The 18,576-nt window shown below is 35.7% G+C and overlaps 1 protein-coding gene across 2 annotated transcripts in view; it reads right to left on the reverse strand.

Annotated features, from left to right (window-relative positions):
- The window catches only part of WDR7 (WD repeat domain 7), a 389,155-nt gene that overhangs the window by 138,899 nt on the left and 231,680 nt on the right, over nucleotides 1-18,576 (reverse strand). For both annotated transcript variants that reach the window (XM_008013992.3, XM_008013990.3), the window contains one exon: nucleotides 10,100-10,321. In XM_008013992.3, coding sequence (XP_008012183.1) covers nucleotides 10,100-10,321 — 222 coding nt within the window. The remainder of the gene's footprint in view (nucleotides 1-10,099; nucleotides 10,322-18,576) is intronic.

The following is an 18,576-nucleotide window of genomic DNA, read 5'->3' on the forward strand; positions in this document are numbered from 1 at the left end:
CAGATGCCTGAATCCCCACCCCTGGCTTTCTGAACAGGAAGGGCTACCTAAATGCTCCGATACTCACATTTTAAAAACACTCTGCAAGTCATTTGAGTACATAGCTGAAGTGAAGAGTCACTGTCTAAACACAGACGTAATGGTGATGTGAGTCCAGTGGCATCTGCAACCAGGATGGTTTTCAAAGATAAAAATACAACTGAGAGGTGGTGGTAAGGAACATGGGATGCTGAGTTAGTGTACTGAGAACAAACAAGTCAGAGAAGAGAGTAAGGAGCCAGAGAGGAAGGCCAGATTCATTCCAAGTGCCAGGATGGCCAAGTTGGAAACACAAAGGAAATCGAACAGAAATGCAATCTCTAGAGCCACAGCAGTCGTTCAGCAACACAATCTGATAACTGTTTGTGAATGGTGAGAATATCTATTATTTTGCTATTGCTTATCCTTGCAAATGGCTTGTCATTGTTGCTATGTTCTACATAACTTACAACTACCACTAATTTTGTTATTAATTGCAATTCTGTGGCATTGTAGTAAGCTTGTTAATAAAACATTTGAAATTTGGCTTCACTTTCTTCTCTTAAAATCTAGGAAATAAATTCATTATAAAATCAACCTCAACCTATATTAACCTATTCATTAAATAAAATATGCATGATTAAAAAGCACAGGGAGTACTTGGGGGATCATTTTCACAAAGTACACTACAACCAAATAAAAACCAAACAGCATCAGAACAATATAAAAATTGAAATACAAGTTCACAGAATTACAATATCCCTTAGGTAGCACTGAGGCTTCCACTTAGTGGTGCAGTATTGTGACTGAACTCATCTGTAACTATATTGTTTTAAAAGTCATAATAACAGGCAAGCAATTATTTCAACAAACTCCTGCAGTGGTTCTTATCCATTTTTATTTAATGGCTTTCTTTTGAGAACTTCACGGAATCTGTGCATCCTTTTCCTAGGGGGGAAAAAACCCCCACAAATGCAGATAAATCTGGCATTTTCCAAGTAATGGCAGGTAGATCACGTACCTTGGCCAGCATTATAGTATTTCTAAAGACTCACTGTGGGAAAAAATTAATTACCTCTAGTGTATCTCACACCAAAGAAGAAAGTCATTCCCAAAGCCCAGATATGTCAATTTTTTATGTCTATGCATATCCACAGCAACAGCACAGTCCTAAATGAAAGCTTCAGTAGATGTCCATATTCACAGGTGACCATATTCACAGGTGACACAAAAATATGTGAAATGGTGAAAATATGCTGCTTTAGAGTTGGAACACAGGTGTTTAAGTCCAGGCTTGGTACTTTCTAGCAGTGTAATCATTTAAAAAAGTTTAACCTATGCCCTCAATTTTTTGTCTGCACAAAGAAAGTTTAATCCAATTTCACAAATCTTTTAGTAAATATATTTGGCGGTACGAAGCAAAGCTTCAGTTTCTTCATCTGATAAGAGGATAGCAATGGTACTTATTTGATAGGACTAAAAGAATAAATAAGATAATACACGTCAAGTATACAGCAAAATGTCTGGCAAAGAGTAAATGGTCAATCATCAGCTATTATTAACGTGCCTCATATTGTGCTAAGTGTTGGACAAAAATGTCTTTAAGGGTAACAAGAGATATGTATGGAGTTGGAATTAAAAAGGTGTTAAATAAATGGTGGTTTCTTCCTCTCTCCATTTGTTAACATAGAAAGGGCACTGGGACACACGTAAGTTAGTAGCATGCTGCAGAGGAAGCTGGCGAGGTTGCCCATCTCCTCCCCATCATGACTGAAGTCCCCACTCTTCTAAGTTCTTGGGGGTGTCTGTGGCTGGCAAGTCTCAGCGGAATCCCTCTGTGGGCTTTGCCTTAGGATAAGGAAAGCTGCCTTATCCAAAGTTACACCCCCTTCCTAGGCCTCCCAACCCTTTCCCAATCCAATGACTAATTCAGGACAAGTCTGAAGGTCATCCCAGCTCCAGAGTTCCCCAAAATCAACTGAGGCCTTCTATGTAACTAAAACACAATTCAACATCCCCCCTCTGCCTAATCCTGTTTCACTCCCCTAAAGATAGATATTGATCCTAAGAATGCCCCTGCACACAAATCTGCCTCGGAGTCAGCTGCCTTGGGAAATGACTTCTGACACTTGCCCAAAGTCAAAAAGCTAATGAGAGAGCAAAATGGAATTTACTACAGATGTGCTAGCATAATTCCACTATTATAAAGTGAGCAGAAGAGACCCAATGAAAGAATGAACCAAAAGACCTGTAAGATAATGCCATAAATAATACCTTAAAACATTCTAATAATGCCTTATTTGTGGGTTGGAATAAAAATGCAGAAAAAAAACTGAAGTGTGCTAATATAAAACAAGACAGCAGCCATCCCTGCGTGGAGAGGAAAATGGGAAGGTGATGAAGGAGATGAATTTCCTGGAATGCTTTGTATTTCACTTCAGTAGCAGAAGATTATTTGGACCAAAAGAAGTTTTGAAATCAGCATAGCTCCGGCCTTTTATTTTATGCAAGAGAATGCTGCAACCCAGAGGGATACATAGCTTACCCAAGGGTACGATGTAACGCTAGCCTAATCTAGGCTTCTCATTAATCTTCAGAGTCCTTCAGCTTTGTCTTCAATATGTGATTTCAATATATGTAAAGTGTAACTCCCACAAAAGATTCATCTATGTTCCAAAAACTATAAGATACGTTACAAAACTAAGTATGGCTTTTGAAATACGCATCAGTGTCATTCTTTCCTCCCATCAATGTGGATAACTGGGGTTTCACTACACTATGAGTTTGCACAGAATGCTTCAGGAGGAAGGTAAGAACTCACTATCTATGCCTGTAACTACATTAGCAATTAAAGTTCATTAAATATTATATCTTAATGGCCTTATCTCAAAATGAGGATAATAATTATTATCTCATTCAATAGGATGCCATAAAGAGTAAATATTTAATGGTAGCAATGCATTCTAAATGCCACATAAACAAATATGGCAATACATATAACAGATTCCAGCAGGTTAACATTATAATAGCTTAATATTACACATGACTGATCAAAAAAGAGTACATGTAAGACACGGGAACATTTAGGCATCTAATTCTTTTCAAACAGGAGAGCAAGATTTAAACTGACAAATTTAAATTTAATTAAGACATCCCAATTCAAATAAGAAAGATCTTGAAAATCCCTGTGGTAGGCAAAGTTACCATCAAGGAGCTTAAGACCTCTGAGAAAAAAAAAAAAATAGGTTAATGGGATAAAGTTAAAAGCAAATCCATGATTACTTTTAAAATATTTTTATAACAGTTCAAATAAAATAGGCTAAGAACAAGAAAGGAAAAAAAATATCAAGGACATTCTACACATTTTAAATTGGTTCTACGAGGTACTATATCATTCATTCTGATACACTATTCCTTGCCTGCTAGAAACTCCCCCAAATCTCTCATAAATAGAATTTACTAAGAAGCATTGCAGTCTTCCCTTCTCATATCTAGTCCTTTATCCAAAACGCTCAAAGAACAGGCCAGGTTCAAAAACACTGAAATATTTAAAAGGTTTGCATAAATTTTATTTATCTTCATTGGGAAAGTTGAGGAGAAACCATGCAAAAGTCCCTCCCCATAGTACAGTTCAGCCCAGGTTGAGCTCATGCCAGAAACACACTCCAGAACCCCCTTACATATAGATAGTTCCACTTCCTGTCTTTTAACAATCCAAATGAGCAGTATTAAGGCCCTTCAATTCCCAAGATTTCTTTGAAAAATCTGTTTCTACTCTGTCACGGCTTTTCAAATCCCTCTTTCCCCCTAATTCTTCCCTCTTTTTCTAGTGACAGTAGTAACAATTTTCAAATAAAATTATCACAGTGGAGTATTGAAGTCCCCCACTACTATTGTGTTGCTATCTCATTTCTTAGTTCTAGTAGTAATTGTTCTATAAATTTGGGAGCTCCAGTGTGAGTTGTATATATATTTAAAATTGTGATATTTTCCTGTTGGGCAAGTCCTTTTATCATTATATAATGTCCCTCTTTGTCTTTCTACTGTTGCTTTAAAATTTGTCTGATAAAAGAATAGCTACTTCTGCTTATTTTTGATGTCCATTTGCATGGAATATCTTTTTCCACCCCTTTAGCTTAAGTTTATATGAGTCCTTACATGTTCCGTGAGTGTCTTGAAGACAGTGGAAACTTGGTTGGTGAATTCTTATCCATTCTGCCATTCTGTATCTTTTAAGTGGAGCATTTAGGCCATTTACATTCAATGTTAGTATTGAGATATGAGGTATTATTCTATTCATTGTGCTTTTTGCTGCCTGAATACCTTGTTTTTTTTTTTTTTAATTTATTTTTGTTTTGTAGGTCCTGTGAGATTTATATTTTCAGGAGGTTCTATTTTGGTGTGTTTCAAGATTTAGACCTCCTTTTAGCAGTTCTTGTAGTGCTGGCTTAGTAGTAGCAAATTCTCTCAGCATTTGTTAGTCTGAAAAAGACTTTCTCTTCCCTTCATTTATGAAGCTTAGTTTTGTTGGATACAAAATTCTTGGCTGCTAATTGGCTAAGGAAGCTAAAGATAGGGCCTCAATCCCTTCTAGTTTGTAGGGCTTGTGCTGAGAAATCTGCTGTTAATCTGATAGATTTTCCTTTATAGGTTACCTGGTGCTTTTGCCTCACAGCTCTTAAGATTCCTTCCTCCATCTTGACTTTAGATAATTGGATGACTATGTGCCTAGGTCATGATCTTTTTGTGATAAATTTCCCAGGTGTTCTTTGAGCTTCTTGTATTTGGATGTCTAGATCTCCAGCAAGGGTGGGAATGTTTTCCTCAATTATTCCCTCAAATATGTTTTCCAAACCTTTAGATTCCCCTTCTTCCTAAGGAACACCAATTATTCTTAGGTTTAAACAGAAGAGGTAATTTAGGTCTTAGGTCATTTAACATAATGCTAAACTTCTTGGAGGTTTTGTTCATTTTTAAAAACTCTTTTTAAATTATTTTCTTCGTCTTTGCTGGATGGGGTTAATTCAAAAACTTTGTGTTCGAGTTCTGAAGTTCTTTCTTCTGTTTGTTCAATTCTATTGCTGAGACTTTCCAGTGTATTTCACATTTCTCTAAGCATGTCCTTCATTCCAGAAGTTGTGATTGTTTATTTATGCTATCTATTTCACTGAAGATTTTTCCCTTCATATCTTATATAATTTTTTTTATTTCATTAAATTGAACTTCAACTTTCTCTGGTGCCTCCTTGATTAACTTAATAATTGATCTTCTGAATTCTTTTTCTGCCAATTCAGAAATTTCTTCTTGGTTTGGATCCATTGCTGGTGAGCTAGTACGATCTTTTGGAGGTATTAAAGAACCTTGTTTTGTCATACTATCAGAATTGTTTTCTGGTTCCTTCTTATTTGGGTAGGTTATGTCAGAGAGAAGATCTGCTGTTCAGATTCTTTTGTCCCATGGGGTGCTCCCTTGATGTAGTGCTCTCCCCCTTCCCCTGTGGATGTGGCTTCCTGAGAACTGTAGTGGTTATTTCTCTTCTGGGTTCAGACACGTAGAGGAGCTACCAGGTTCTGGGCTGGGACTGAGGCGTGTCTGCACAGAGACCTGTGATGTGAACCGTCTTCGGTTTCTCGGCCTTGGATACCAGCACCCGCTCCAGTGGAGGCGGCCAGGGAGTGAAACAGACTCTGTGAGCGTCCTTAGTTGTAGTTTTATTGCACCAATTTTGTGTTGTTTGGCTTTTAGCCATGAGGTGGTGTTTTCAAGAGAGCATCAGCTGTGGTAGTATAGGGAGGATAAGGTGGTGGGTAGGGCCCTAGAGCTTCCAGATGATTATGTCCTTTATCTTTGCTATCAGGGCAGGTAGAGAAAGATCATCAGGCTGGGGCAGGATTAGGCATGTCTGAGCTCAGACTCTCTTTGGGCGGGGCTTGCTGCGGCTGCAGTGGGGGATGGGAGTGTGGTTCTCAGGCCCTTCTAGACATTGGCTTAGGCAAAGACTTCATGACCAAAAACCCAAAAGCAAATGCAATAAAAGCAAAGATAAATAGATGGAATTTAATTAAACGAAAAAGCTTCTACACAGCAAAAGAAACAACCAGCAGAGTAGACAGACAACCCACAGAGTGGGAGAAAATCTTCACAATCTGTACATCTGACAAAGGACTAATATCCAGAATCTACAAGAAACTCAAATCAGTAAGAACAAACAATTCCATCAAAAAGTCAGCTAAGGACATGAAAGACAATTTTCAAAAGGAGATATACAAATGGCCAATAAACATATGAAAAAATGCTAATTATCAGGGAAATGCAAATCAAAACCACAGTGAGATACCACCTTGCTCTTGTAAGAATGGCCATGATCAAAAAATCAAAAAATAATAGATGTTGTTGTGTATGTTACGAAAAGGGAACACTTTTACACCACTGGTAGGAATGTAAACTAGTACAACCACTATGGAAAACAGTGTGGAGATTCCTTTAAAAAACTAAGAGTAGAACTACCACTTACTCTAGCAATCCCAATACTGGGTATCTACCCAGAGGAAAATAAGTCATTATATGAATAAGATACTTGCACACTCATGTTTATAGCAGAACAATTCGCAATTGCAAAAATACGGAATCAGCCAAAATGCCCATCAATCAATGATTGGATAAAGAAATTGTGGTATATATACATACCATGGAATACTACTCAGCCATAAAAAGGAATGAAATGTTGGCATTTATAGAAACCTGGATGGAACTGGAGACCATTATTCTAAGTGAAGTAACTCAGGAATGGAAAACCGAACACCGTATGTTCTCACTCATATGTGGGAGCTAAGCTATGATGTTGCAAAGGCATAAGAATGATACAATGGACTTTCAGGATTCAGGGGAAAGGATGGGAGGGAGTGAGGGATAAAAGATTACACACTGGGTACAGTGTACACTGCTAGGGTGATGGGTGCACCAAAATCTCAGAAATCACCAGTAAAGAACTTATTCATGTAACCAAACAACACTTATTCCTCCAAAACCTATTGAAAATTAAAAAAAAAAAAAAACCTGAGAGATTAAATGAACTTTTAAAAAATCTGTAAACAGATACAAATTTAAAAAATAAAATTATTACAGTTAAAAGAAAAATCATACGGAAGCTAATTCACAAATAAAAGTATTTTGCATAAAGATAAACTGTGGTTAGAAAAGTGATGACAATAGTACTCTTTTACATAACTAGGATAATGAGATATAAACTAACCTACCCAGCATCCAGCCCAGAGCCTGAACGCAACCAATCAGCAATTCATTAATTTACCATGTTCCTACATTTATATACAGATATTTGTACTAAGCGATGGAAAAATTCTAAAGGAAACAGCATTTATTTTCACTTTCCTTGCAGGAAAATATCAAATACAAAAGGATGATGTTGAGAAATTACACAAAACATATTAGACTTAATCAGTGGTCTTCAAAATAGGTAACCCTCTTCAAATGGGAGTATCTTAAAAGTTTCAAGGAATAGATAGTTTTAGAAGCACAGATAGTTTTAAGACCTAAGTAGTTTAAAGGAATTGATTTCTGGGTGCTAAATTTGCTAATGAACTCCTTTCCTAAAATGGTGAGGGTAGAAATTTCCACTTCAAAGAAAATAATCAAGGAGTTAAGATTTCTGATTTTTAATGAGAAGTTTGTTCAGGTATTTATTAAAAATTAATGATGATGGATATGAAATAGTTAAACATCCTACTGAATATATTAGAAAGAGCCATAAGTTTTATTCTTAAACATCAATATTCACAATCTCCTCAAGATACTGTGAAAATACATTTTGCAATTAAAAAGTTGTTGCTGTCAACATAAAACGTGCAAAGGATTAGATATTTCTTGACACTCTCAGGGAGATATTGAGCAACAAAGTTTGAAAGCCACCATACCAAATCGTGTCAAAGTTTCATTAACCTCTAAAGTCTAATGCCAAGCTTCTAAATAAGGACCTACTCTACATGTGTTAAGTCCTGGGCTGTCTGAAGTGACAGATAAGCTAAACTACTTCAAGAGCCCTTTGTAGAAATGCTGAGATTTGAGCAGGGTTTTAGGATTGGATAGCAGGGATCTTGAAGAACTTGAGAAAAGATAAATAAGCCTGAGTGGGGACGTAGGGGCCAGTAAGCATGTAGTTGTTGGCCGTAGAGGGAGAGTAATGTGCCCAGGTGGAGAAGGGAAATGGTTCTCAGGTCGCAAGACACTTGAGTTCAGGTTTAGGTTTTACTACTTTTTGGCTGAGTCACTTTGAAGAAGTCTTAAGTTTATTTTGAAGATCAAATGAGAGGAAAGACAGGAAAGAAAGTGTTTTCTAAATTGTAAAGTTATAGCCAGGAGTGGTGGCTCATGCCTGTAATCCCAGCACTTTGGGAGGCTGAGGTGGGTGGATCATTTCTGGCCAGGAGTTTGAGGCCAGCCTGGCCAACATGGGGAAACCCCGTCTCTATGAAAAATACAGAAATTACCCAGTCATGGTGGCCTACACCTGTAATCCTGGCTACTCAGGAGGCTAAGGCAGGAGGTTGCAGTGAACCAAGACCACGCCACTGCACTCCAGTCTGGGTGACAGAGAGAGACTCTGTCTCAAAAAATAAAATAAAATAAATAAATAAATTGCAAAGTTACAGCACGTATTAGTCATTAAGCCCTTTCCAACTGGGAGCCACTGGACAGCAGTAGTTTGCATAATGGTCAAAAGCATGAGCTCTGGAACAACAGACTAGATGGAAACAAAAACTCCTTTGCCAAAGGTATCATCCTTGCCAGGTTAACTAAATCTCTCTACGCCCCACCAGCTTTATGCATAAAACGGAGATAAGAGGGATCCACTTTACAGGGTATCATGAGGATGAAGTGAGTTAATGAATGTAAAGAGCTTAAAAAAATAGTGCTCAAAATAGTTGCATTATTGTGGTTGTTGGTGGTATTGTTTAAATTTAAATTTTATTACTCTGATTCTCAAATTGAGAAAAAGAAATCATCACTAAGTATTTGCTGAATGAGGTCTTTCAGAAAACAGTTATAGGAGGGGCAGCTAAGTCTACTGAAGGGCTTTCATAATAAAAGTCACTAACATGGCCCTCAGTTTTACAGCAAGAGTATGTGACAATGGTCCAGTGAAGTTCACTGCTGTCATAAATAACAAAGTAACATGCATCTTTTTCTCTTGCTTAAAGGCCAAAAAAGCAAAGGGGTCTATTCCATTTTGTTCTACAAGAATATTTTGTGATGTATTCAGTTGGATCATATTTGTTCCTTAAGAGGACACAATTTATTGGAAATAATTTTGCCATATGGTGCCACATGACACTTTGACCTTACTGAAAGGAGTTCTGACACTGAAGAACCAAAAGAGCTTATTTTAAAGCACCCTTACCTATTATTAACATACCAAGCACAGAACCAAAGACAGTAGAATGACATAGCCCTTTGAATTTTGATTGTTATAGTCTATAGTCATTTAAAAACTGTTACTGGAATCTTTTTAAATTACAGGGGTAATTCATAATTCATCATGTATGCTCTTTTTCATAAACACATGTATTATTTATATGTATTATTACATATGCAAATTTATTAATATGCACATTAATTTAACAAATATATTTGAGCATTTATTTATTGAAAGGAGAATGAATATATTTTCTTTTCAAAAGAAAAGATTGGTGTTCCACCCCACCCCTGACTTTTCAAACCACATTCAGAACAAATTGCATCGTTTTTCAGAAATTATTTCAAAAGCTTTAACTTGAATCTAGCTTTCATAAATTCTGGCTAAAATCTTGACTAACAATGCAAAAATACAAAGGTCAGAAATGTGTTATTTTAAGAAAAGCATTTAAAAGACGATGTTTTAACTTTTAAAAAGGAGTTCAGGTTACTGTAACTAATGGGAAATGTGCCAGATTGTACTGCTTTCTAACTTCATGCAAGCAATCTAAATGAGCTAAAACTCAGGATATATTCAATATTATGAGATTTTTGCTGACAAATAATATGTACTAAGAAGCAACAGATCAGCATTAGAAATTTTAAAACTTACAAGTATGTCTGGCCAGCGAGTAGTTGGATCCACCACTAGTCAATCCGAATCCCTCAGGAATTTGGCTAGAGCTTCGAGGTCTGGTCAATAGTTTAGGAGGTTCAATTTCAGCACCAAATTCAGCTCCTATTACGCCAAGTAAAACAATAGCAGTAGCTTGCTTCCGTCTTTCCTCATAAGATGTAGAAATTTTTTTCATTTGTGGGACACTTGATAAGCAACCTGAAAACCAAAACATAGAATCTCAATTTAAAACAAATCAATATATATATAAAAAAGATATATGATTAGAAAAACATTCGAGACTGCACATTCAGGAAAGAATAGTATTTTCAGCAAACGGCACTAGGACAAAAATGGTTACTCACATGCAAAAGAATGAATTTAGACAGGCTCCTATCTCTAACCTTCCAAAAAAAAAAAAAAAAACCCTGAAAATTGATCATAGTCCTACATATAAAAGCTAAAACAAAAAAACTGTAAGAAGGCAACATAGATGTATATGTTTGTAATTTTGGGTTATATAATGATTTCTTAGATATGAGACCAAAAGCATGAGTAATTTTTTAAAATTTTTACATAGGATTTCATCAATACTAAAAACTTTTGTGCTTGAAAAGACAGAATCGAGAAAGGATAAAGATAACCCACAGATTCGAGACACTACTGTCAAATCATCTATCTAATAAAAATTATTTCCAGAATATACAAAAACTCTTATGGATCAATAAGAAGAAAAATCTGAATAGATATTTTTCCAAAGTTGGATGAATGATCAATATGCACATGAAAAGATGCTAAACATCATTAATCATTAGGAAAATGCAAAGCAAAACCACAGTGAGATACTACTTCACATTCACTAGAATGGCTGCAATAAAAAAGACCATTACAGTGCTGTTGAGGATGCACAGAAATGGAAAGCCTCATGCTTTGTTGTTGATCATGATAAAAATGGCATAACTACTTTGGAAACAGGTTGGCAGTTCCTCAACAGGTTAGACATAGAGTTACCATGTGGCCCAGCAATTCCACTCCAACGTATCTCCCAAACAGAAATGACACACATGTACACACAAAGACTTGTACATGGATGCTCACAGCAGCATTATTCAAAATAGCCTTGGAAACAACTCACATGCCCATCAACTGAAGAATAAAGAAAATGTATTAGGTTGGTGCCAAAGTAATCGCAGTATTTGCCATTACTTTCAGTGGCAAAAACAACAATTACTTTTGTACCAACCAAAGTATATCCATACAAAATTAGATTACTCAGCAATAAAAAGCGAAGTACTGATACATGCCTCATGAATGATGCTGAAAACATTATGCTAAGGGGAAGAAGTTGGTCATAAAAGACCATATATTGTATGATTCCATTTATATGAAATGTTCAGAATAGGCAAATCCATAGAGACAGAAAGCAGATTAGTGGTTGGCTGGAGTGGGGGTAAAATGGTTAACAATGGCTAACTAGTACTAGTTTTAGGGAGTAAAGAAAGTGTTCTAAAATTAGATTGAGGTAATATCTGCACAACCCCAAATATGCTAAGAATCACTGAATTCAACATTTTAAAAGGATGAATTTTACAGAACATAAGTCTTATTTCAATACATTTTTTTTTAGAAAGATTGCTCATTTAGTAATTTATAAATTTGCCCATTAATTTCACAAATATTTATTGGGCATCTACTTTGGATCAGAAAATTACAAGCATGAAAATAAACAGTTCAGTTTTCTAAGAATCTCACAAGTGCATGAAAAAAAGAGAGTACATTGGATTTAAGACTCAATGGGTAAGTTTTCCAGGCAACAAGAGGGATGGGCCATACGTGGAGAAGAAGGATGATTATTTCATCCAATATGGCCCAGAATGCAAAACAGCAATTAGATATTTGAAGAAATACTTGTTACTGCAGCAAAGCTCAGCATAGTTTTATATTCAGAAGAAAGATTAGAAGGATACCCAAAAATAATTAAAACAATTTTATATATTTATTAGAATATCAATAAAAAGGGAATAATAGGAATTATCTAATGCATAATATTACTTCTTAAAATTTCCTTTCTTAACCTCACTCTTGCTACGTTTTTTAAGACTTATACAGTTCTGCCCTTTTGTAGTTCTACTCTATTCTAAAGATAGTCTACCATTATTTTTTGCTTGATATTTATTATGCAATATTATAAGCATCCACAGAATTAGTAGAAAATATATAAAGAAATCATGACGATCATGTATACAACTAATGAACTTTATAAAATACTGATGTTTTTCCAAAGGTTTCCAGTTTTTATAAAGTAACTAACTAACCTGGGTATTATCAAAGCCCACCATGGACTGTGTCTTCACCTTACTGCCTTGCCCTCCTGCCCTAAAGGCCACCACAATTCTGACTTTATCAAATTTTACATCTATTATATAATTATATCAATGTTACCTAAAATAAATTAATATATTTTCTGGCCTTGAACTATGCTTCCATATCTGGGGTAAACCCTGGATAAACAAACGTATGCATGGATAAGCAGTGACAGATTGATAACACCAACAGATAAACACACCAACAGACAGATCCTGAACTAAATTTGCTAATAGGCTTTTTTTATATCCATGCCCATAAGTGAGATTGGTCTATAATTTTCTTTTCATATTCTACACTTAGTATCAACATAATACAAGCCTCAAAAAATCAGTTAAGTAATGTTCACTCTCTCAGTCCCTAAGGTTCCCCTTCCATCATTCCTTGAAACCAGTTGAAGGATTCTTGAAGTCTCTTGAAAACTCTCCTCTGAAACTATTAAGAGTCTGCATCTCGAGACACTCCCTGTCTGGAGTCAGAGGGTAGGATATGGTGGCAAAAGTAGCAGGATGAAGGAAGGAATATTTATTATGAATTCATATTATTTAATAGCTCCTTATTTAGTTTGACTTTCTTCTTCTTGAGTCATTTCTGGCAGATAATTTTAAAAGAATTATCTACTTCATCTACATTTTCCAATTTATTGGTATGAAATTATTTACAGTGTTCTCCATATGATTAAAAAAACTCAAGTACAGCAGCAGCTATGGGTCCTTTAAACATTGTGCATTTATACCTTCTCTAATATTATTTTTCATGCTTTTATTAAAGTTTTGCTGGAAATACATGTTTTATCAGATTATTTTTGTTTTGGTTTTTATTTTTATTTTTGTATAGACTGGGTTTCACTATGTTTCCCAAGGTGGTCTCGTACTCCTGGCCTCAAGTGATCTTCCTGCCTTTGCCTCCCAAAGTGCAGGGATTACAGGCATGAACCACTGTGCCCAGCCTCAAATTAGTTTTAAAAAGTACTTTGGTTTTGACTTTTTGTATTATTGCTTTCTATCTTATTAATTTCTGCTCTTATTTTTATTATTTCTCCTTCTACTGTCTTTAGATTATCTCTTTCTTCTTTCTGTTTTGCTTCTAGTTTCTATGTTGAATAGCACTCACTCATTTTCACTATTTTACATTACAGTTAACATTGCCAGTTACATATTTAATACATGCATTTCCCTCTTCTTCTTTATCAATTGCTTTCTGAGTAGCAATGCACTTAGATCTTTTCGATGTCCTTTCAGGAACTGAGGAAGCCATAGCCAAGTTCCTGGCTTTAAACTTTATTCATGATGTATTTTAAGTCCTCTTTAGCTCATAGGAGCCAAAAGCCTGCTTCTGGAAAGCAGCTAATGGTTTAGGTCCAGATCATTACATTTCTATTTCATTACTGGTCCACAGAGATACCTTTTATCAGCCTAGTTATGTCTCTTTGGTTTTCTCTTTGTATATTTTATCCATCATAGCATGTATTTGGCACAGAAGGATTTAAAAAGTGAACTCCTGGAGCCATCTTGATTGGAGGTCAGCTTTCTGCTCTTTCTAATATTAATCCACCCAATTTTTCTGGCCACTTTCAGTTCTTTGCACTATATGTTGATTAAACAAGTATAACAAAGGTCACTCAAAGCTCGGTATGCCAACCCGGAAATTAGCAGCAAGGCCCTCTGAATAGTTTTTGGTATTTTGCTTCATTTTATCTATTTATTTTACTTTGTCCTTCTGTATTACTGGAGGTAAGGCAAACTAAAGAGGTGCCAAACCACGAGAGCAAATGTAGGGCAAGCTGAAGACTTCTAACCTATAGATAACCGAAAGCCATTGAATAGTTTTGTATAAGGTGGTGATGTTACATTCCTTCACTGTTGGATCATGGTAGTGGCAGTATGGTGGATGAATTGTGAGGTCAAACAAGACTGGTGTCAAGGAAAACCAAAAGAAGACTCACAATGATCAGGTGAAGAACAATAAGAACCAATGGTGGTGGCAGTTCATTCTATCCATTATTGAACTCAGTTATTCAACATGTAAGAATTGCAGGTCTTGTGTATGCCTGGCATTATGCTACATAAAAATTAATACGGTTAAGAAAAGTAAAGCCCTGCCCTCATTGAACTTAAGGGCTACTAAACAGGCATTGGAAATGTGTAGGTTACAGAACCAATGAGAACTTTCTGGATCGAAAAAACGTTATGTTTAAGGACTTAAAGCATGAAGGAGTCTGTGGATTTCTATTTGAAGGACAGGTAAGTTGGCTGGAACTCTATAATCCTAGAGGAGAACTGCAGAAAATGAGGCAGGAGAGGCAGGCAAGGGTCAGATCATATATGATTCTGTAAGTCATATGCACATTCCAATTTGTATCCCATAAACAGTGGGAAGGTATACAAGATGGGTTTTAAACTACAGAACAGCTTAATTAGATTTAGGGTTTCAAAAATCGACTGTAAGCAAGTATAAAGAATATTAGAAGCGGGGTGATCACTTGGGGGTACTGAAGAAATCAAGATGAGAGATTACAGTGGATTTGGTTTTGTGATGTTAAACAGAAGACACAGGAAGTGGAGAGCTTTACAATACACGGTGAGGTCTGAGAAGATGGAAATATGGCAGAAAATTTTGAGATGACATAGCCTAAGTTCTTTTAAAAAATATTGATTAAAACAAAACGAACAAAACAGAACAAAACAACCCTGGCAACAAAAGTAGATACAGCCTTTCCAGAAGCTGACTTTAAAAAACTTCTGGAGGACATGACTTTATAGTATACACTTTAAATTCCATTGTTTAGCTGTGCTGAAAGGCACAAAAAAATCTGGATGTTGGCAAGAAGACCTAGTTGAGTCTAAGAAATGGAAATTATAGGATATTATAAAGAATCTAATAATTGAAAGTGAGAAAGTGGCATTAAAGTATATAAGGGAAAAAGGTGGGTTGGTTATCTAGAAAACTAAGATGGTAACACCGGAGTATTATTTACTTGGATTCCTAAAATATTTGGTGCAATTATGAGTATAAAAAAGATTTCTTGTTGTTGCTGTTATGGTTTCTTGGCTTCTGCACATCATACTTTATTTTTTCTTTAAGTTAGTTCTGGATGTTTGCCATTCACTTTTAGGTAGTGTATAGAAAGAAAAAATCGAAAAGGAGCCCACAGATAATAGATTTATCTTTAAAACTATTCTGATTGCTCATGTAAAAGTTTAGTTATGACCCATTTTCTTAATTTGTTGGATTTTGTATAGGATATTTCTGACCACATGCAGGGTGGATTAATAATGATGCTCCTCCAATGTTACAAATTATTTTGTCATGATAAATCATATTTTGTGAATTATATTTCTTATAAAAAATATTTTAAATTAATATTTAAAATATCTTCTAGTCTGATACCAAAGTATGCATTTCTCTCTCTTCATGGAAATTTTCTAGCTTTTTAAAGACAGAGAGGAAATGCCAGTAAAAAAGTATTAGCAGGTGTATGCTATTACAGATTCAAAGTATGACACCAATCTGTGATAGCTATGGTAACTAAAGGGAAGAAACCACCTAAATGCATCACCATACTAAGAAGAAAAAAAATCAATAATCATTGCCTTCTGTGTTTAGAAGGACCTTAATTCTAGAAAAAGTGATATTTAACATTTTGATAATCTGTATCTCAGGATATGCATTTAAAACCAATTTTGTTTATGTATAAGAACAGGCACAAGGAGGAAAAGCTCTGTGGCACTGCATCTAGATTCATGTACTACATATTTTACTCTTTACATAGCATTCTTGAAACAGGAAGCAAACCCAGCTCCCCTCCCCCACGTCTCAGCAAGAGCATGCTCCATAACAATAGTTCAAAGGAAAGCTCTATTCTGCAGTTGCACTGATTGTTCTGTCAGCTGACCTCTGCAGAAGGGAATTGCTAACCGCTGCCTTGCTCCTTAGCTGACAAATGAATGATCGCAGCTCCATCTATTTTCACTATGGCTGCCTCTAGCCCAGGTGCTCAGACAGAGAGCCTGGTGTGACATCTTAGATCAAGATGAATTGGCACAAACTCCTGATCCAAGATTGTTTTATACCATTTAATTTAGTTTCTTCCCCTGCTTGGATGAGCACAGCTCTGGTTATGGATTTCTATTCTAATGTACTGAAGCAGGCCCTGAAAGAAGCCAATGAAGCAGCTGCTGGAGCAAGGGACTGCAGGGATACTGATCAATAGGCAAGGCATTGACCCCAGCCGTTCAGCCTCTGCAACGGCCACTGCTTGAAGCGGGAGGGGGCACAGAAGCACACATGGGCTGCTTCCAGTAGGAAATGAAACAACAGGGGCATTTGGTGAGCTCCGCCTCCATCCCTGGTCCCCCACCTTCTTTATGTTCCTTTTGTTTAATTGCCTCAATTTTGTCTTAACTCCCACTCCAGGGGAAGGAATTAAGACTTTAGGGAAGTTTTAACAGTGTACTTTGAAACAGTCATTTGTAAATTTTATCCCTAAGCTAATAGAAAGAATCGTAACAGGTGCCCTCTGCTAAGTGTCCAAAATATGAAATCTTAATTAGCTGTCAAATACATCACTTGGTGTAGTTTAAAGGTTGGCATGTCCATAGGCTCATAAGAACGCCATCCAACTGGCAATTAACACTACTGATGCTGAAATTCTACAGTATGTAATTTTTGTCAGTATTCAGATCTAAAAAGATGATAGCCCTTCATTAACAAGGAAAGAGGCAAAAAAGAACAAGCAGAGGAGTCCCTAAAGGAGACACTGACTGATTAGTGATTCTATAAGGTAGAGAGGCCCATCCCTGCTACTGTTCTAAAAATAATACGGCAAGTTCTCATTCCTACAATTTTTCAAATTTGGAAATATCTTTAAATTATTGGCTTGCCTGTACTTTCTGTTAATAGAAGAAATATGTAATTAGTTGCAATGTTTTCCTACAAATAAAATGACAACCAAATGGAAGATTTTGAGATATTAAAAATAAAATAATTCCGTAAAAGTAAACCTTTCTACAGTTTCATTTGTCTCATGAAAATTTGGTATTTTTTTCACAGAGACATGCCTCCATTTAATCATGCTAAGGGGTGACATAGAGATCCATTTTCTTGACAGGACGGTTGATCACCCTATCACAGTAAGAAAATTAATACCTTCAACTAGCCCTGTGTGGAAAACAGAAGCTACATGCGATGGTAAAGGACATTAATGTTCTACATTTTAAGTTGCAAACAGAATACATGTTCTGTGTGAAAATGATATGTAGTCTCATTATTGGGTTACTTATAACAAAATATGAGGCTTTAATTTTGATTAAAACAACCATTTACTTCACACAGTGTTTTTCAAAAGTACATAATTGTCTTCAGATTTAGCATAATTGACTCTAGATTTACACAAACAGGAGTAAACACTTTACTTACAGCTTAACTAGAATACAGGTAAAATATTTGAGAAGTGTAAGCTATTTAAAGGGCTATGAGGTATTGATTACTTCATTTAAAAAGCAGTCAGAGAGTGCGACCAAGAGGTCAAGATAAATTTAACAGTTTGAAGCACTTTACTAAATAACTCTAAAGATCATGTTAATTGGCTTTGTGCAGTGCTAGGGCAAAATTAATTTTATCCTAGCTAACAATAAAAGGATTAAAAGACATATTAAGTTCTTGGGTTTTAACTGGAATAGGAATCAATGGATTTGAATTAAGGCTAAAGGCGGTTTTATGAGAGATGGACTACTAGCAGATACTTTATATGTGCTATTAGCCATACGTTGATGGGGCTCTATTATTGCATTAGGTATTAAAACCTTAGATAAGTAGATACCACCAATTTACTACTCTGAGAATACACTTTCAGAACTGTGCTTTGACCTGAAAATACTGTTCTCAAACATTCAATTCTTTATTTAGAAATAAGTGTCATAATACTTGTTCCAGCTGACTTAACATACATATAAGTACATTTCTAGTAAAAATCAAAATAATGTAGTTGAATTCAGTCAGAACTCCCTTCAAGATAACTATGTTGAAAACATAAACTATAAAATAAACATATCATTAGGATTTTTTTTAACCCAACACACTATATTAAGATTTGTGTTAACATAACAATT

This window comes from Chlorocebus sabaeus, chromosome 18 (genome assembly GCF_047675955.1).
Source record: "Chlorocebus sabaeus isolate Y175 chromosome 18, mChlSab1.0.hap1, whole genome shotgun sequence".
Classification (NCBI taxonomy): Eukaryota; Metazoa; Chordata; class Mammalia; order Primates; family Cercopithecidae; genus Chlorocebus; species Chlorocebus sabaeus.